The sequence below is a fragment of the Hesperophylax consimilis genome, chromosome 16, assembly GCF_061612785.1.
Source record: "Hesperophylax consimilis isolate HC1 chromosome 16, BYU_Hcon_1.0, whole genome shotgun sequence".
NCBI lineage: Eukaryota > Metazoa > Arthropoda > Insecta > Trichoptera > Limnephilidae > Hesperophylax > Hesperophylax consimilis.
Window position 1 is genome coordinate 14,066,785 of NC_142851.1, and position 21,842 is coordinate 14,088,626.

The 21,842-nt window shown below is 34.2% G+C and overlaps 1 protein-coding gene across 1 annotated transcript in view; it reads right to left on the bottom strand.

The window, feature by feature from the left end:
* Positions 1-21,842, bottom strand: part of Ser (protein serrate) — a 389,512-nt gene that overhangs the window by 95,207 nt on the left and 272,463 nt on the right. Inside the window, exons 5-6 of the mRNA XM_089640941.1 lie at positions 19,659-19,719; positions 7,694-7,827 (exon numbers count right to left, since the gene is read on the bottom strand). Of these exons, the coding sequence (XP_089497067.1) occupies positions 7,694-7,827; positions 19,659-19,719 (195 nt within the window). The remainder of the gene's footprint in view (positions 1-7,693; positions 7,828-19,658; positions 19,720-21,842) is intronic.

The window sequence follows — 21,842 nt, forward strand, 5'->3', positions numbered from 1 at the left end:
ATTTCCTACTGTTTGCAAATTCGTTTTAGTGGTTTAACTATTCAATTGTTAAGCATCGGCTCAACCACTTTTGAAATCCATAAATAATCTAGGAGATCCGAGGACTTTTTTACTATTATATACCGGCTTAGAGGGACGCAATTGAAATGTCCGTTAATGGATATTGATCTGCGTGGGGTAGATTCAAATAGACTTAATGGATAAAAAATATTATAATAGATTAACAATAGTAATATTACTTGTTATGTTACCTTTAATGATTATCTTATATGTAATTTATATGAATATCAAATCGGAAGATATGCAACTTTAATGTAATAACATTAGTGATTAATTTAGAAAAGAGCTTTAAAAAACATATCATAAGTGTGATAAAAATGAGTGTGAATTTCTAAGATTTTAAATTGAAGTTTGTATTAATTATGTTGGGATACTATAGAATAAAATGCGAATGGTAGCAGAAGTCGGGGACGCCCGAAGAAGATATGGCACGATCAAGTGAATCAGATACTTGAGTCGGCCTATGTCAAGAGTCAGAATAATAGAAGCGTATGTATGAGGCGATGTATGAATGTGAATGAGGCAAGAAGTGCGTGCCAAGACCGAGTTCTTGACTCGACTCTGCATGTCATGTTCCATTTTCAACTCCCTTCAGCTTTCCAACATACCATCGATTGGGGATATCACAGATCCACTGGTTCCCAACAACCAGGTCTCTTGTGTGGTATTCGAATAAATTTAGAACATAATTTTTAAATGACGCACATTGAATCTGAAGATTTTTAGCTGTTTTTTTTTAACTAAATTGAAAATAGCACGAAATTGATGATTTTGTTGTTATTCGAAATATTCAGAAAAAAGATAAATGAATGAATTTGTCTAGTAAACCATCCAAATTACTGTACAAAGATATCACGAAACAATAAGATTAATTCAAAGAAATGAACACTTCTATTAGTTATGGATTTCAATAAAAAAACATTCGATCAGGTTGTGTCATTTTTCTAAATCCCTTAAAAAATAACAACAGCTGTCACAAGGACGTTGATAGATAAATCAAAAATGCAAACTGAAGATGAAAAACAATAAAACTGATTTCAATACCAGTAACAGTTGTTGCTTATTTTTAGGGTGCACTTGTAACAATCTGGTGCTGTAATATGGTGTGATATAGTCCACACTAGGGTTAACCTCAACAAAATACCAAATTCGAAACAACATCATACGTCCATCCCTTTCCGATTCACCCAGAATAACAAGGAAGGAACAAGGACAGACTGCCTCGAAGGGTAATGTCGGCTATGTGTAATGTGGCCAGTTTATTATTTTTGACAGTTCAGTTAATGCGAGAATTACCGCGAGTGAGGAGTGAACAATGTCCGCGTATTCCCAATTGGGGTTCATTTTTTTAATAAAAGAATCATCCCTTAGGAATTAGGGTTGAAAAACGGACAGACTGTGTTGTTGTAACGCAAAGTACTCGACAAAACTAGACAATAGTTTGAGCTGTGACTATTTTCATTTGTAGATAGCGATATTTTTAAACTTAGGTTTAAACCATAAACAATACACTCATGCAAGTATATAATAAAGAATACCATAACCAAAGCTCAACAAACATAAATAACTTAAAATGATAATGAAAATGATAGCAGTAATTGTTGAATGAAACACTAGCATATATTGAATAATTTCGCGGGTAAGAGATAAGCCTCCATAGCTCAGTGGTCAGAGCTTTCGACCGGAAATCGAAGGGACACGGGTTCGAGTCCCGTTGGCGTCATGTATCTTTTATCAGGAGATTTTTCAATGTGGATGAGTGTTTCAGGCGAACAATTATTGCTTATAAAAATAATTGTTATCCTTTGTGCTATGCATAAATAAAATCTTGTCTTAAAAAACATTAATTTATCAAAAAAAAATAATAATAATAATTAATAACATATTTGGTTCGTTTTCGCGTTTTCGTTTTTGTAGTTGAGTTATCGATGAACCAAATACCATAAAAGGTAACCATATACTTCATGTTGGCACGATGACTCAGATAAATAATGCATGGTAGTTTAAAGGATAACGTGAAAGCATATCAGCAATAAACATTCCCACTGTCAGAGAGAGTTTTTGAATATCAAGAGGTAAAAATACTGGATTATGTTAAATAAATTAAATTAAGAAGGCGCACTTCAACAGGTAAATAACTATTGGTTGTCGAATTCAAACCAGAAAGAAGAAATACCTCAATTGCAATTGTTCACCTTTCTTATTACATTATATGGTACATTTTTATTAAAAAAAAGCCTGTACATATGAATTCGATCCCGTTGAATCAGAGTAAAATGCGTAAACCACAACGCAAGAGATCATTATCGAACAGGTGGGCAACACTAACGAGCGCCCCGGCATTTCTCGCAGTAGGTATATAGAAAAATATATAAACATTGTTATGTGAAACGATGCAACGCAAAAAGAACAAAAATATATTTAGAATGATAATTTTACCATAAAAATAATGGTGACCGGATAAATTATAACAATGATAAATCATCACATTTTTAAAAAGTTATATAAAGTCATGGAAAGTGATGAAACAAAAACTTTATTAACTGGGTTAAGTACCTAGATTAGGTTAGGTTAGGTTATTTTTTTTCATCGTTTCTAATTACTTTATATCACTTTTTAAAAGTGTGTTGAATTGTCACTGTGTTGAGTTATCACGGAACCGTATGTAAATAAAAAGTAAAAAAAAACAGAGGTATTTAATTTATGTAAGGTATTCATTTAAGGTGTAGTGACATTTCTTCAAAAGAAATGTTTTTAGTGATGATTTGAATTTAAGTATGTCGGTTATTTGTTTGATGCTACGTGGAAGGTTGCTACTTTAATGGCCATATAGTGTGTATTATTTTTGGTTCCATTTCTTTTAAACAAATGTCATACCTTAGATAAATTAAATACCTCTGTTTTTTTATTTTTTATTTACATACATTTGTTAACATATATTTGTTGGGTTATGTAATATAATGTGTATTTGTTGGGTTAGCTGGAAGAAATATGATGTAACCTATAAGCTATACCCTTTGTACTCTGTATTTTTGTTTAATAAATATTTTTTTGAATTTGAATGTGGCAAATCAGCAAAAAACATTATTTCAACGGCGCCAAAAATTTCATTGCTCAGGAATCTACTTTGACTAATAAAAATATATAAATATTAACTATAAAATATTCGTACAAAAGACTTTGTTGGAAAGTTTCCAAACCCCTCGGCTAATCGTGGGGCATTTTGTTCAATAAACGGTGGCACAATGCTGATTGAATCATATTGAATACATTCGTTTACAATGGCAGCGAGTAGCGAGCTCGAGGAAAGCCGATTATTGGTTTATTCAAACATTACTTACTTTGTTCACTAGTTCAATCGACAATCGAGTGGTTTACAGTAAGTGGGAGGATTGAATTTTACATTTTGTATTGCTTTTATAATGTTTATAACGTTACGTGTAATAAAAAAATAAAATTATTAACAGAAACACGAATGCCTAGTGATGAAAAGAAGCTGACAAAAATGGCAGTTTAGGTAAATTGCGAAATAATAACAGTCTTTAAAGAATATAAACTACAAATATTATTGTTAATTTATGCAAAATAAAACATATGTCGTATGTTTTCTTCGATGGGAGGTTGGAGAAAATCGTCGATTATCAATTTGAAATCTGATAACAATGATTGTATTCAAGGTTTTGTGTTCCATTTAAGCACACCCAACTTTTATGAAGAAGTGTCAATTTAAAAAAAAAAAAATTATATTATGTTGCAGTGGCGTGCTTGGCTTTATCGCCAAAGGTTGTTGGTAGTTTTTGAAGTTCGCTTACGCACATTGAATATTAAAAAACGGCTATTTTATCTTCCAAAAGAGTATAAATTTATCAATTCAGGATAATTTTAACCAAAAAATTATGGAGAAAATAAATAAGGTAGGTGTGAAAATTTTCTTTTATTTAAATACAATTTATAAAAATGGTTCTTTTTTAGGGTAGGCCATCTTTCATCCCTCATGGACTGTGCGTCACTGTTATATAACATACGTAAGATTTTGTTTCTACTAAAATCTAGGATTGGGTAAAACCTACTAAAACTTGATGTGTGGAACAGTGGCGGCTCGTGACTTTTGGGTGTTCTAGAAAGTTAATATTACAAAAATGACATTATTGATGTTGTTGTAGCTGAAAACATTTTTTTTTTTTAAATTAGATTTTTTGTATGAAAATTTTCAGGAAATTTCAGTTTGGAAATTGACTTTTCAGTACTGAAAATGTTTAAAAAACATCGAATTTTCGAAAAAAAATAATAAAGGGTTTTCAGCCTCAACAAAATCAATAGCGCCATTTTCTGTAATATTGCCACTCTAGAACAGCCGTCACTTGTATGGAACACATCACAGAAATCTTTTTACTTATTTCTAATTAATTTTCACATAAACATTCACACAATAATTATAATTAGCGCCGATTGCATAACATCGTTGGAACCGAGCTTAAAGCGCCCCAGTACCTGCATTAATTTATGCCTGGTGTCATCTTATTTCAATTAAGACAGCCGCGAAGCTGGGCTTTATCTCGGAAAGCTCATGGGCCAACTTTCCTCTTCAGCGAGAAACGTGACCAATAATCTTGTCACGAATTAATCGTTAAAGCAGCGAACTAATTAACATCCCAGCTATAATAATTATGAATTGTGATTTGTAAGACGATGTAACCAAAACACTGTTTTCCCGAGATCATCTTAATTGAAGTCATTAATAAAGTAACATGTGATCTCGGTTGTATCACGGACATTTTAAACACCCGCCATTAAAATAAAAACAGAGAATAATCATCTCGCATTAGTCAAAACATTTCTTGATTTATAAAGTACACGGAATATAATTTTTATGATTCTAAATTGATTACCGTTTTCGTTGCCTACTTACGTGAGTGATTATTAACACAGTACTGCTATGTTTAACCAGGGTATCCAGAGATGTTACATTAATAAAGATATTAATGTTTAGGAACAACTTTTTCTCTTAACTTATTTTGAAGGTTACCAATGTTATACAGGGTGTCCTGGGGGTAAAGTGCTCTTAACTTCGGGTTGTGATTTCACATGATGCTATGACTTTAGAAGTAAAAAAGATTAATAACTTTGTTCGTAATTCCAATATTTATTTATATTACTAACAATTCAACTTTTTAACATAAGAACTACGTAAAACATTAGAATTTTGAAAAATTATAATTTTCTTTTTTACTCCTAAAGTCATGTAGAATCGCCCTCCGAAGTTAGCGCACTTTACCCCCGGTCATCATGAATATCATTGAAGAAGAAGATAATACTAATAAATCTAACAATGGATATGTTTATTCGGGACACTATCTAGACTACAAACCAATTTCATAAAAAAACTTTATAATCATTTTAAAAGATAACCGTCAAAAATATGGGAAGAAATTATTTGCAAGATGATATTTTTAATTTAGAATTTGAAATATGAGATCAAAAAGTATGAAGTTTAATAAATACGTCCCAAGACAAGAGATCCTGTGTTCGATTCCTTGTGATCGTTATCTATTTATTTTTCTATGGTGGTGACCACAATCGAAATATTGGTTAAGTAATAAAAAAATGGTTATAATATAACGAATAAAATTACTAAAATTAATTGGGTTTGAATCATTTTAAAATACAAACTTAATTTTAACGTAATTTTAAATACCAATTTATTGCGAATATAACGCTTTTTTATATTTGTCTTAAAGTTAAAAGATATCCACTAATTGAACATTATTAATTCGAATAAACAACTGCCTTTAAAATATCATATGGTCGCTTTTTATGTTGGATTCGAATTGAAATTTTCATCATTTTGAATATTTGTGAGCTACTCATTATGCCTTTAAAGATAAAACGCAATATAAGTAAGTAAGAAAAATATGTCTGGATTTTTAGATATATTTAACGACTTCGATTTTAATGTAAAAAAGAACAGTAAAATAAATTGTTCAATAAAACATCTACTACCAATATTGTACTAATTCGTTCGATACAAAAACCCATTTTTTACGAAGTAGATATATCGACTGCGCCCATCACTAGTCTGCAGTGTAAACACGAAACACAATATGTTATTCTATTTGTACTGTTATTTATAGAGACATAATGCTTTTTCTATAAGAACAAATTGGAGAAAAGGCCAGGTGTTTCATTTTATTTATTTAACGTATTTAATTTAAATTGCAGGAATGTTACAAAATGCCATATCTGATGCTGTGTTACAAATATTACATGTGAACTCGAGATCGGAAGAGTAAATCATCTCGATTTAAAGTGGGCGGAATAATCAGAATTGGAAATGGCCAAATCCTTTTCAGAAATAATACAATGTTTTTCTCCGAAAACAAATCGATCTTCTTTGACTATACTTGCGAATTTACATTGTTGCTTTAATTAATGATTGTAATAAGTTATATATTTAATATATCAACCACTATATTCTGCCAACATTATTTTTGCATTCTAAAATTGGATGTTAATAAATGGACCTTAAATGTATGTAAGGTAAACCATATCCTGGTTTCCTGGTGTAAACATCAGTAATACATAATCAGTCTTACTTATAAAGATTCCCTAATACGCCGCTGCGCGCTGGTATAGCTATACGGTAAAGAGGGCCGTATACTGCCCGGGTTAAAGAATTTACTCAAAATCATGGCCATTTTCGCATATCCTGTTTAGTTTTTTTATTTATTGGATGATTTATATAGCGCCGCTTTTGTGAGATATCACCTCAGGGGCGCTAACTTCACGTTTCTTCAGATGACATTTGCGATGTGATTGACCCGGTATTCTTTGAATTGCTTCGAAATTTTGCCAATTTGATTATGCGTTCCGTATTTGCTTTGGTAAATCGATTTAAAATATTCCTCTGATAGTGCTGCCAATAGGTATAACTGCTTTTTTTTTACATTTTTGTTGCGCGACCGATCGATATTTGTCAAATCAACCCGATTGCTAGTCCGCGATCTACGACAGTAATACATCCCTAATCCCGGAGGTCGGGCGGTTTAAAAATCTGTGAGCCACTAATACTGAGGTATTACGGCCGGTATACGCAGTACGCATGCGCAGTACACATACGCGTGATTATGAGTTATGTTTTTTACTAACCTGTTACTATCCCTCAGTATTATCTGTTATGAGTAAGACTGATTGTATTTAAATCTTACTGCGAAAAACCTTGTTTCAAATCTTCAAATACTTACTTAGATCTAAAAGGCCACATGCTCCTAGATATCCTTTTCCATTATATTTCAAATCATCACTATTTTATTCATACTTCGTAATACATATTATAATGTGGGAATACACATAATTAAAGGTGGACTCATTGCATGGCGGCAGATGTTGCACAAAAATATAATTACAAAATCAGAAGTCATAAGTACGTACGTTTTGGGAGTAAACGGCCCTCCTGGCAAAATGGATGTCAACTTTGACGTCAACTTTCACTAGAATATAGCCAAGCTATTTGTTTCAAGCATTTATGGGTACTGTAATTATGAGTTCTGTAATTGGCTTAAAAAATAAGTCGGGAGATATTTTATCAACAAAAGCACAGGGCATAAGTTTAGCAGTAATGTGTTTATTTTGTTACCTTGATCGCAGAGTATGCCGCCCCAGTTGGTATCGCAGATGCATTGCCACGAGGAACCGTTGCAGTAACCGTGCTTGCAGCCAGGGTAGGGCTGGCACTGGTCACAGAACTCACCCCTCCACCCTAAACGACATCTGCAAAAAGAAAAAATATTGTCAAATAGGCTAATGATTTTTGTCAATAACGTGTACATACTTACATAAATTGTTTATATTCTATCTGTAAAGTATAACGAACTTTCTAGAATATTCAGAGATTCTATTATCTAATTTCTTTTGATAGGTATGTTGTGTGACTTTTGGTGTTCCTATTGAGCAATTTTCGGCCCTGATGATGAAAAACTGTACAGTTACAGTACAGTACAAATCATTAGGTAAAGAAGTAGAAAAACGCGCAACACGGCCCAACACCACTAAAGTCTAACCAGATAATACAGGCGGTGAGAATCTTAAATGACCGGAGCACCTATTCAAATCAGAGGTAGGAATGTAAAATTTTCAACATGTTTTAGTCAATCACCGGTGACAAGACACCTAATTTTTAATCCACTCAATTTTTTCCACAGCATAATCAGATTAAAGATGACCACTTTTAATTCTTTCAAGTGTCTAGCTTAAAACGTCCGTGTGAAATTATTTAAAGATGATTTTATTTGACCAGAGCGTCAGCGCAACATGTCACGTGGAATGTTTAGTGGTAACAGTGGCGCTCAGTTGTCGAGAATAATAATAAAAAAGTAACAATTAATTAATACCATCGGAATGGACGAAGCGGATGCAAGAAGCTCAGTAATGAATATGTTATGATTTCTTAGAACGACGAGACATTCTCTAATCTCCCATACAATAAAGCCTGAATCGAGTCACATACCAAATAATTCCAACCTCCTACGGGATTAGAGCCAGAAGCGGGCATTTGGTGGCCCTTTCAAAAATAATTCGACAGTCTTCACAAACCTACGTCGTTCTTTTCAAATGAGTGCAACCTAATGAGGATTATTACAGCGTAGATATTAACATGTCGTCATTTGATTCCCCTGGAAATTTAAACCTGGAAAGCAATTGATCAATAATAATTGATTAAGAATTGTATTTTATTGCGGTTTGGAAGAGACGTATAATACTTGTCGTTTATTTGTTGAATTCAATCTCAATTTTAATCTCAGGAAGGTGCTTTATAATTGAAGACACATTTTTTAATGCATCAAGTGTAAAACAACATCACATCACACAAACCTGGCAGCGACTACATTATTTGAAACGTTGTAGTTCAGGGTTTCATTTCAAGCGCAGAGAACACCTCGTTTTGGAGGCAGAAATAAGATTTTATATTGCGTGAAATATCAGTAAGAGTTGGGCTTGTTCTATACTTACGATTGACTACTCAAACATTGCTTCTACAAGATCAGGGCAAGAAAATGCTATTCCCAATATCTTTATTGGCGATTCAGTAATGGCAGTCTCTGTAGAGACAGATTTTGCCATAATGCATTGTCTCTTATCGCTGTTGACTATGTCGAATTCCTGAATCTCACAGGACAATACCGCATTTTTTGACGTATTAACGCGCATAAAATATCTCCCTGATCACATATTACCTACACTTAGTTTTCTGCGAGCGGCTTTACGGCCTTCCAATTCGTGGAATTTATCGATTCCCCACCTGAACAATGACAAAATTTCCGACGGGAAATTTCGGATTCAACAGATGCTGTAGAAAGTGAAATAAAACGAGTCAATCAAGGACTATCGCGGGTCGATGTCCGCTTCGGGACATTAGGATTCCGCTAATGTACAGTAGAGATGGTCGATAAGCCTGTCCCAGTGACTTTCTTGTCACTGGAACCGTCGATATTATTTTTATGAGGATATTTGGAAACGGCTTACTTTGGAATTTAACTAGTGTGCCGGAAAATCCACCGTGGATTTGACAGTAGCTCACCGTAATTGCCTCGATGTTATGGCATTTTGAACCTTAAACCTTACCTAGCATATTGAAATATATTTTATTCGCTTGGCAAAAAAATAATGAATCTTAATATTATTATAGGTTTTTGTTTAGTTACTTGTAAATGTGTTTATTTTATCCGTAATTCATAATAATAATTCCATGTGAAATGTCAATTTCATATGGAATTATGTCGTAGTACTGTATTTATTTACAGAAAAGCCTCATACGTCTGTCCCTCCTAGACACATTGACCCTCAGATTCCTACCCATCCCTCATACCTTTTTTCTTTCCCAGAACTTGATCTCCTTCTTTTTCCTAAAAAGACCCTTCACACAGCATCCCAAAGATGAAATTGGCCCTGAGGGTATTTTTTCTTCTGTCCTCCTGTGTGGAGCTAATTTGAAAAAAACATTATCTGGTACAATTTACAAAACAAAATATTTTGCAAATCACGAGTATTATGAAAATATTAAATTACTTATACATTTTATTAAATTTTTGGATATTTTTTCTAGAGATCCGGTTCCAAAAAAACTGGATACAGATCATCTTCACATCGGTCTTCGGTAACTGGAACCGCAGTGACAACCCATTCAGGTATCAACCATCTCTACAGCCTCTGCGGGCCCGTCGCGTATCGAAGGACACTCGTGCGGCAATCCAGATTTTATTCGTTTCGGGACAAAAGGTAATAAAAATTCAAAAATAGTTTGAAAATATTTCACGCTTGTGAATAGAATCCATTCGAAGTATGGACTTACAAACAATGATTTCACATCTAGTAACTATCAGAGGTTAGCACACAAAGTTCTGCAAAGAATACCAGCTGTTTATATTGAATAACAGCTAATTTTTAAAAATTTAATGGGTAGGATGCAAGAGAAATTCGGCAGAATTGTTATCAATCATCCAAATAACAATTTTGCGCATTATTTTCTTCTTGCCAATTTCCTCCCGTCGTCAGGCTTTCCCATGATCTTATCCTGCAATATCGGCTTTTCAACTAAGAGCGTACACGAGGGGGTATTTAAGGGGTTCAACCCCCTCCCCCACCCCATCGGCCTAGTATTGCCTTATGAGCAAAAGAGATTGTTTGCATCATCTTGTCCCAAAAAAGTTTCCAATTCCCTTTCTTCTCCGTCCTTTCCTTTTTCATATCAAATCCCCACGGAAACTCGACGAAAACCACCTATGTTTGAGACTCCATATCAACACTCCTTCATCCTGCAGGCTTAATATAGATAAGCCTATTTGGTGATAGGCTATATTTCATCATCATGCGTTCCCTTTCAAACGAAGCCTACCAATTGAATAAACCTAACTCTCTGAATTAAAGTTTAAAACTAGTAGTTCCGTGAACAGTGGACTTCGCGAACCTAATGTGGATCATTCAGACTTGACAGCTCGCAATAAATAGCGGAATAAAAAAGTACTATCAAACACGACTACCATCTAGAAAGGATTGAACGTACACGGAACACACAAACAAATTTACTTACAGGCGAAATTTAAAGTGGTCGAGATTATACAGCACAATATACCCATATAATTTTTTTATCATGCATATGAGAAAGCTTTTAAAACCAGCACTTTTAATACAGGGTTTTTCAATAAGAGGTGTTATTTTGATATTCAATCGTAAAAGATCAATGGTTTTGTTGCTTGTGTGGCACGTAGCGCCGTCTTGTTGAAAGTAAACGTTGTCTAGATCAATACCATCCAATTCCGGCCATAAAAAAAATTATTAATCATCTCTCGATAGCGCAATCCATTCACCGTAACTGTTGCTCCAGCCGCATTTTTGAAAAAGTAAGGTCCAATGACTCCGCCGGACCATAAACCGCACCAGTCACACGTTGAGGATAGAGAGGCTTTTCAACAATAACTCTTGGGTTTTCCGAGCCTCAGATGCGACAATTTTACTTGTTGACGAAGCCACCGAGGTGGAAATGGGCCTCATCACTCAAGATGATTTGCATTTCATTTACCCAAGTGAATTTTAGTAATTTCAATGCGTTGTTGAAGCGTGTATCATTCCATTTTTATTAATGGCGTAGTTTCTACTTGTCAAATGTCAAAAAAAGACAGCTTCAAAAGTAACATCTACCGAAATAGCGGGCTATTCAAAATAACACCTCTTATTGGAAAACCCTGTAGTTATCTTCGATCTTCAAGAAAGTGGTTATAACCTGCATAATTCTCAATTACAACAATACTAAAAATGATTGAGCTAAATGCTTCAATTCGCTTTACGATGCGTTTATATACCTTTGTTGGCATTTATTGCGCTGATTACATAGTCGATGCTAATTGCAGCTCAACAATAATACTATTTGTGAACCTTACAGATATTAAACGCAGAGTTAATGGCTGAAAAACGATCAAATCGGCTCGCATCTTAATTAAAATTGTGTTCCCAGCGTTTGCGAATAATTGATGCATGGCGCTCGAGACAGTAAAACATCTTGTATTCTATTTTTCAAGAGTTGTTAAAGTAACTATGTAAAATGAGTTAATAGGAAAACAATTCAATAAGCTGTCATAAAATTACTTTAATATATACACGTAGAAAAATGAGTATTGCTGATTTATTAAAATCCTGTTAAAACGGGATAATATGCCATTGCCTAATAAACTTTTAGTACATTCATAATATATCAGAACACGAGTTCATGCACCTGCGTTTGTACTGATTTTAGACAATGACGAAATTCAAAAATATTAGATTTTTTATGAAGACGTGTTCCGAGATCGCCACACGGAGAAAAATTATCCTGTTAAAAAAGTCACAGAATGCTAACTTCTTGATAAAATATTAGTCATTCAGAATATATCGAGAACAAGTGTTTTTCCGAATTGATTTAATGACAGAATGCAACAATATAATGTATTTGTATGAACACGAGTTCCGCCGTCCGCATAAAACATTTGCTTTTGACTGATACTTTGTTACGAACTTTTTAATTCATTCATCATAGACCCGCAATACCATTTTTAACTAGAAAACGAATAATTTGACCAGATTTTTAATAAATTAACAGTAGTTTTTTCCGTGCATAATACATTCGTGTTTTACTGATAGTTTATTAGGAAACCTGTCGATTCATTCGATAAAGGCCTGCAGTACCATTTGTAACCGGTATACGAATAATTTGAAGAGATTCTTAATACATTAGCAATATTTTATAAGTAAGTTTTCTCCGTATACGTAGGTACTTTTAGAGTTAAAAGGAACAGCAGCAAAGCCTTTTTCATACAAAACTTAAAATTCATTATGAGGCTAAAATATTTCTTTAATTAGCGTTTATAATTATAAAATATGAGCCATCAAAACTAATTTTTTCATGATTTTGGAGGCAACTTTGGCAATTATTGTGAGTTAAGGCGATACACTACGTCGTGTAATATTTTAAATTGAGCCGCTATCAATAACACCCCTTACGTAGATGGCGATAAGGTTTAAATTCCCGCTTAACACCATCCGCCTGTTTTGATTTATGCAAGAAAAAAACATGGCCAAAAAGTGCCTTTTATTTTATTTTGTGGATGTTCAAGCATAAATATTATTTTTTTTTGGAACATTTTATAAATAACTTACTTTTCCACACTATACAACAAAATCATAACCGAAAAAGGGTTCGTAAGTAGGAGATTTTGAACTTTAAAGCAGTTTTCATAGGCCTTATACATTATTTTTTTCTGGGCTTATAAAAAGACTTATCTAAAAAATACTCTATTTTTTCAAATGCCAAGATGTATTCTACTTGCAGTATTTAATTAAAGCATCTGAAACATTTCTAGGCGACCAAATTTTCAAACCAAAAACACATGATTTTGCATTACTACATATGACATCGCTTTAATGATAATTATTTAAAAACATACTATTTTATTTTAAACATAATGAAATATAAAATAAAGGCTTAAATATAACTTACAAATGACTGATTTACGTAGGAACACAAATTTCAAGAATATAAATTATTAAGGACGGGTTGTTTCGGAGAATTTGAACAATTCATCAAATTTAAACGTTCATTTTCGGGTTCTGTGAAAGTCCTATTCAAGTTCTGTTATTATATCATTGTAGGCTAGTTGCTTGACAAAACTGAAATTAAAACAGAACTTGAAAAAATCTTTCACAGAGCTTGAAAATGAACGTAGAAATTTGATGAATTGTTCAAATTCTCCGAAACAACCCGTCCTAAGTTTTTGACACGAAAATTCAAACACGACTAAAAGCAACGTTCCGAACGATGTTTTCTCACCGGGGCGATCACGGAATATGAACAATTCAGCAAATTTCAAAGTCGATTTTCAATTTCTGTGAAGGTTCTATTCAAGTTATATTATTATATTTACTGACCAAGGGCTTCACAAAACTGAAATAATAACAGAACTTCAATAGAACCTTCACCGAACTTGAAAATCAACTTTTATATTATTTATATTTCTATGAAAAAACCTGTCCAAACACTATTTTTTCACTCTGCAGAAAGAATAAAAAATTCAAATAAATAATATTCTTAACTCAAAGAACCGTTTGAATCGTGCTACAAATTTACGAGTGCGTAGAAATATTATCGCATCCATCACAACTCCCCCTCGTTTTAGTACAAATGTAAATTCAAGTCAGACGTACATCATAATAAGGGGCTTAAATCCCAAAAAGGAAAAGTAGATATTGAATTGAATCGAACGCGTGGAAAATTTATCGCCTACGAGCGAATCCATTAGTTTATGTTATATCCTCGTAGTCTTCAATGGCGCAGGTCTTACCGCCATGCGTGCTTTGAGTGCATGTCATCTAAAGGGAAACGTTCAAATATTTGCATCCACACCAGTCCTACCACTGAAGATATGTACCGATAGAAGTATATTGTAGGCGACTGCGTGTACCAAAAGTAAGGTTTATTGTCTGTCTCCCTATGGATATCTTGTGTCGAGACAGGCTAGTTTACAAATGTTTTATTTTTACAAGAGGTACCTGCAATTAAGGTTAATTTTGCAAATGATTTTTTTTGATAAGTTGGAAACAAAAATATTCAGGTTGGTGTTGGTATTGGTGACAGTAATAGCATTAGAGAACTTTTAATTTAGATTTGTGTGAGACAACCTTTGATGATGATCCAATGTTTAGCCAAGATTTTAAAATTGTTTAGATTTTTTAATTGTCTTATTTTGTCACGTAGATTATTGTATATTTTAGTCGCAATGAACTGTCATGTTCGTTGGTTTTGAAGTGCGTGTTTTGTGTATTTAAGTAAAATTAACTTGTTTTGTTTTTAAGTTTAAGCAATATCTTGAAATTGTTGAATATTTCAACAGCGCTTGTTATTACGGTTGAACAGATAATCAAATTCAGGCCTATTTGGGGCCTGAAAGTCGGATTTTTTTTCAATTCGGTTTAGATTACACTTCTAAAAGTGAGGTCGGGGCGTGATTAGTGTGTCTGAAGTTTAGTCAATTTTACCTTACTTAGGATGAAATTCATCAATCTTTTAAAAATAAAATAAAAAACCTATCTAAATTCTTTCTTAGAGCATAGGAGTACTAAGGTCTCATGCAAATCGGGGACTTTTTCAAATGGTTATCACACATTTATAGAATATCGGTTCAATGGCATCATCTATAGACAGATAGCTGCCGTACTAATTTACTGTATTTATTGAGGCGGTGAAAAATTACCTCTGCGTTCTGTATATGGGTTAAGTATATTTTAAGGCTATTTTAGACATCGTTGAGAAGCTATTTTATACGTCGCCGGGAAGCTATTTTATACGTCGTTGAGAAGCTACTTTATACGTCGTTGTAAACACATTAGAAAATCTATGACTCCATCAGAGATTAAGCTGTAAATCGCTAAAATTGTGGCACCGCTACCCTAACATAAATATTATTATATGAATACATGTTTCTATCTATGCAGGTTCTAAGTTAGAATAATTTCTGAATGTGCAGTTTTAGATAGTTTTTGAAATAAGTAATTATGAATGAAAATTAAAAATATCAAATATTTTTAATACAATAATCATAATCAGAAAAAAAAACTTTTGATATTTCACCCAATTTTAACGGTAGATATTGATAGTTTGTGAAATTACCGCATTAACTGAGCATAGCGAAGTCCTGTGTAACTCGACCTTATGCATTTCTCCGGTCTATTATTTTTTTGTTCCGGTTCCGGTCTAAGATGGTGGCCGTTTTAAAGGTTCAGTAAAATTTCTTTTAAAAAAAAAATTGAAATGAATAATACTACAGGTGAGTATTTAATTATCTACTTTTTGATATTTTGTTTTTGATTAAATAAATAAGAGAAAATTGGAAACATCATTTTTAACATTTATATTTTGGGCTCGCAAATTTAAGGATCTCAGAGGATTGGTAATCAAAAGCTTACTTGCGGAACTATGGAACCAATGCATATAATTTGTAGCCCAGGAAAGGTTGCAGGAAAGTATCTACATGGCTTAATGCAGTCATAGGTATTAGGTATAATATTAGATGGGACTTCCTATGGTATTTAATGGGCAATCAGCAGAGCTTTAAGTAAGAGCCAGAGAAGACTTTTAATTGGAATCCTCTGGGATGCTGAGAGCAGAGAGAGATGTCCACTCCCGATTTATTGTTTGGCCTATCATTATAAATTCTATTTCATATCAACCAATTCTCACGGCAGTTTAATATTCCGCGCGCGGTTCCTCTATACTTCATACCGGTGTTTCTCAACCGGAGTAAACACAAAAATTATTAATTTCGGTGGATATGTAACACCGGTTCAATGACATCTAAAATCAGGATTTTTCCGATTTTTTTTTTAACTGACCGCTGGAACGATTCAGACAAACGATAAAGAAGTTAAGAAAATTATTTCATTAATTAATAATTCGAAATACAAAACGTGCATTTTTTTTGTTTAAATTTTTGAAATTTTGTAAGTGTTTAAGTTCATCCTAAAAGTAAATATGCATTAAACATAAAACAAATAAAATACTAAATTTTATTTCCATTTATAAAGCGTAATTTTATCAACAAATATAATAAGAAAGGAGATTTTAACATCTTATTTCATACAAAACTTAAATATGGATTTAAGTATAATTTTAAATACGCAACAAACTGAATAATGTTTTTTTATCAAAAGTTATTGCAAATATCTAGGAAATATATGTGCTACTTTATTTGTTTGATTATAAACTATAGGCCACTAAAGAAATCAGTTTTCATGTTTTTAGAAGCAAGTTTGATAATTATTTAAGAGAAAAATATATATCTATTTAGTAAACAGATACGATGAAAAATAAAATAAAAATGATAAAAAAACATTTTGATTGACATAAACAAGTTGTAACTCAAATTTGTAGTGTTATTTATTGAAACCTCAATCAAAAATAGCTTTTTTCTTCTTATTTTTCATTATATTAACATAAGGAAAGTATTATTTTTTTAAATATAATTTCAATTCACACCGAATTAAATGAAAAAATTTCCATGAAATATTGAGAGCCACTGGCTTATATGTAGGTAGCACAATAATGCATGACTTCGAGTAGGTTGTTGGGAATTGGAAGCCGTTTTATGCAATCAAGCTTGCTTCGTTCTGATTTATAATAACAGTTTAAAGATAGAATAATTAATAGAATCCGAAGAACCGTAATGTTATGTGCGTGAGACGTCATTTCATATTCCCCTCCCCTTGGACTCTATGTATACAGGGTGTATCGGCACGTACCCGACAAACTTTAACCAGTTTTCCTTAGCACATTTGGAGTAAAAAATGTTATTGTCACTTTGCTGTCCGGTAACATTTTTTTTCAATTAAAAACAAAAAAATATTTTAAAAAATCCACACTCCGTCACTGTCATTGGCATTGTTTCTCGTGTTCGACAGCTGTTATTAGCAAGTGTGTCAAAAAGCATCTTCGCTCTTTCATACACACTAAATAATAATAGTTAAAAATGAGACGAATGGTGCCATACCATTTCGTTGTGATTTTATAAGCGCGCCAATGTAGGTACGTACGTATATTATTCAACGAAACTCGAATAAAATATTGCCGGATGGGTTTTCAAACTTTGGCAAAGGATAAAACATTGGTGACATGTGGTGAAAATATGATAGTAATTTTTTTATTAAAAAAAATGTTACCGGACAGCAAGGTGCCCATAACATTTTTTACTCCAAATGTGCTAAGAAATAGCTGATTAAAGTTTGTCGGGTACGTGCCGATACACCCTGTATAGAAAACCGTTTACGATTGGACATCGTGGTATACGAGGAGATCTCTGAATTTTTCAATCCGTAATAAATTTTTTGATGTTAGTAAGTACCGCACAAGAGAACCAACTGCTCCCAACTGTCTGGAGCCACTGATACTATGGCATCCCCAATTGGGGTATGTTGCGAAGCTGAAGGTAGTAGAAAGACGAGGGTGGGGAAAGTTATTATTCGCATAATGTTTTACTTCTATTGAGAAAGAAGCAAAAATGATCGCCCTAGTGAAAGATAAGCGTTCACAGTCGAAAAGTTGCTTGATATTGTTTTAGCGACCAGATCTGAACAGCCAGAATTTCTCAATTTTCTCTTCCAATATCCCCTCACCACTCCCAACAGCCATACAACAACCGGTTCCGGGTGGTTGGGTATTCATATAAAATAACAAAAAAAATTAACCCAGGATGTTCTTAGCTATTGATATCAAAGATTTTTCAAGACGATACTCGTAGTCTGGAAGAAAATGTAATATTTTAACTCACATTGTCTTAAAATATAATTAAAAGTGTCTAAAACCTTACACTGCCATTATGTATGACAGTGAGGAATGAAGCTGGCAGATGAAGTGAGAACGTAAATCCGAGTGACAAGAGCGTCAGTAAAATACATACGCGCAAGGATTACAGAAAACGAGGACACCAAAGAAAAACTTTATCGCTTAAGCTTGTATTTATAAACGCTTGTTTGGTGGAAATATAAGTGAATAAACTTCAGTCTTGAACCAGTAAAACACTCTGCGATGAAGTAATCGATGATAAATACTAACTTTGCGGCGACGACAGTATTATTTCAGGGTACAAGTATTTCAGCGTTGCCATTGCACAAAGGAATTAATTACCGGGTCTAGCGGCGACCACGGAAGCACGCACAGGTCTCGATTCCAAGCTTTAATTGAATTTTTAGTGCGGAATTATGCCTGGAATTTTCGCCTCGGTTTGAACCTGTGCACACTTCGTAAACTGGTATCTACCAACATACCCGCCGAGATGTTTTCGGTGCTTACCCGGATACTTATTAGGTACGTACTGGGACACTCGGCAGGTACTTTCTTGCGACACTGGATTGGGAAGACGCGATTTTAATGTTTTCAGTTTGTGGCGGAAAAAACTGGCAACATTCCAATGTGGTGTAGAATATCTTTGTGCCCTGTTTACGCTGGGATTCGAAAAGTTCCCAGGCTTCTAGCCAGTGACAGCATCAAAAAGAGTCATAAAATTGCCGGATTTTGTAAACGCCTCTAATAATTCGAATTTTTAACTGTATTAAAGGACTCTTTTGAATGGTGTATAATCTTGGGTTAATTTTTTTGTCAATATGAAAATACACGGTTAGGTATTGAAAAGATTCAACATAACAAGTTCCTAAGGCATATAAACTAAAATTTCATATTCCTACACGAAACATTGATCATAATTACCTCCACAACAGTTGGCCTCTATCGATACTTTCAGAAAGAAGAATAAACACATATATGATACTATTACATAAAATATTGCGTTACCAAATTGACTGTCCTGAATTGCAACTAATCAATATCCATGTTTCATAAGATCTGGCCGAGATTTATTACCATTTAACTCGACACAAGCGCATTGGCTTATCAAAATTCCCTGATTCCGAGACACAGACATGGAGCAAAGGGTATCTCGAAAAGTTTTATAGGTTGCAAATAAACCTCATTTGCTTGTTAACTGCAAGAAGTCATGAAATATATAGGAAATATTATAATTGGTACTTACTCGCATTCTCCAGATCTATCGCATTTTCCGTGGACGGGATGGCAGCCAGGCTTGCAAACAGCTGCAAATAAAACAACAATCCGTTAGTTTATTGGTAGATAAATACAAAAATACACGGTGTTTTGAGAATTGTAATGTGATAGAACCATTGATGTATTATACTAGATTAGCCCTGTCTAGTAAAATTCATTTTAAAAATAACGCCACGTAGCGTACGTCACAAATATGGAGATGAACTTAACAACCCAACTCTGTTTAAACTCCTTGTACAAGCGTTCAAACTCGTAAGCGAAACCATGAAGAATTTGTTGTCAGAGGTGTTGTATTTTGGACATAATTCAAATTCAAATATTTGGAACTGGGTTATTTTTGTGATTGAAAAAATGAACCTGCCCAGCATAGCTGAGAAACAAAATAGCATACTCTAGACCAACAAAAGGTAAAACGCAATGCACAGTGCCCATTTCGCATTGCGACACAGTGCGTGGACCTTTTCATAAATGTGCACGTGAACCAAACCAAAATTGTGTTGGGGTTATTTTTAAATAAATATGCCGTGTCTAATCTAATTTAGTCTATGGATAGAACCCATATCCAAACAAAATAAAATAGACAGGAGAGGGCCAAAGAGATGGAAATAGGTGTACAAGTCGCCATCTCTAGAGAAATGAAACGATGGGATAAGGTAGAATAAAAGTAACTGACACGGATGAAAAAGCCTATGTAATAAATGCCATAAGGTAGGAGACATCGCCAAGATAATGAACAACCTATTGAAAAAGATTTTGTTATTCAGCGGTGTCAATATTGAGGTCTCTACATCAGCAAAAGAAGGAACTTGGGCAGAAATATGTGATGGCAGAAGCTTGGAACCTAGCAGCTGGGAAATGTCTTATTCGCATTACTGTGGCTGGTGATGATGATGACGATGAAGCATGTACGAGATCGAAACCTCACGTGGCTTTTAAAAGCTTTTTCTCAAGCTTTACGCAGAAGCTTATCCGCATTGAAATCACGTAATCCCTTTAGCAACGCTGTTTAGAATGCAGGGTTCGCCGCAGTCATAATAATAGTAGTTGTAACTAACCGTTTTTAGTATGAAAACTAATTTGCATGCTAATAAAATATTGGTTGGATGCCTGTGTTGCGGTTGGTTGTAACAGGCTCGCAGCGCTGACAGGAGGTGGGTCGGGTGTCGCACTTGTCAGCGCGGTAATTGCGTGTCGTGTTCTATGCGGTAAGCCACGTTGCTTGGGTGGACAGCAACCATCAGCCGGTACCGCCTCATGTTTGCCTGGTATCGGGATTTATTTATGCCTGACAAACTAGGAAGCGAAGGGATTGCGTTGTGATTTCATGGGAATATCGCGCCTTTTGTGATTCCTCGGTAGATAATGAAAATAAAGCAATTAAAAATAAGATTTAAAAAATCTCATTCATTGATTGCGAAAAGCTTTTTTAATCATTTAGTATAGACGCTCAGTTTACTTGTACTTAGCGAATGGAGAAATAAAGAGGCGCGAGTGGATGCAAAAAGGGGGATATATTAGTGGTCAAGAGTCAGGAGATTAGATGAGAGAGGTGCGAAGCATTCCTCTCTATATGCCTATCACTAACCATGAGATGCAGTGATAGTTAATTAGTTAGTGTATTTCAAAAGGTGAACGTTTGGGAAATTCTGCATTGCCCAATGCCGTGGTAATTTCTTTCTAGCTGTTGCAGAATGCCTGTTTGGGATATCACGAAGCGTTTACCAGTGGAACAGCCGAACAGGGGAACAGGCAGAGAGACAGTTGACAACACTTGCCAAATAAGCGCGATCGAGGGATACTGTAGCTGCAGGTAGTATCAGGAGAGCAGCAAATCAAGAAGGGGGTAACACAGCGGACCGGAGTAATGAGTCGCCTGCCTTACGCTCCGGTCACGATCCCGACCAACAAATGCGGAATTAATTTAAATTAAAGCGATACGCCGGCACGTAAATATTCCTCAGCTTTATACCCACAAAGTATGCGCTCCTGATCACGGTGGAAGCATTCGCCGTTCACATCTGCATTTTAACCATCCCCGAGGAACATTTTCTAACTATTTTCTGTCGCGCCTTGAATAATTTATCACTGCCGCTTTGTATTAATGGGATTTAATTGCTTCAGATTGGATTTATTGCCACTTTACACGAGACAA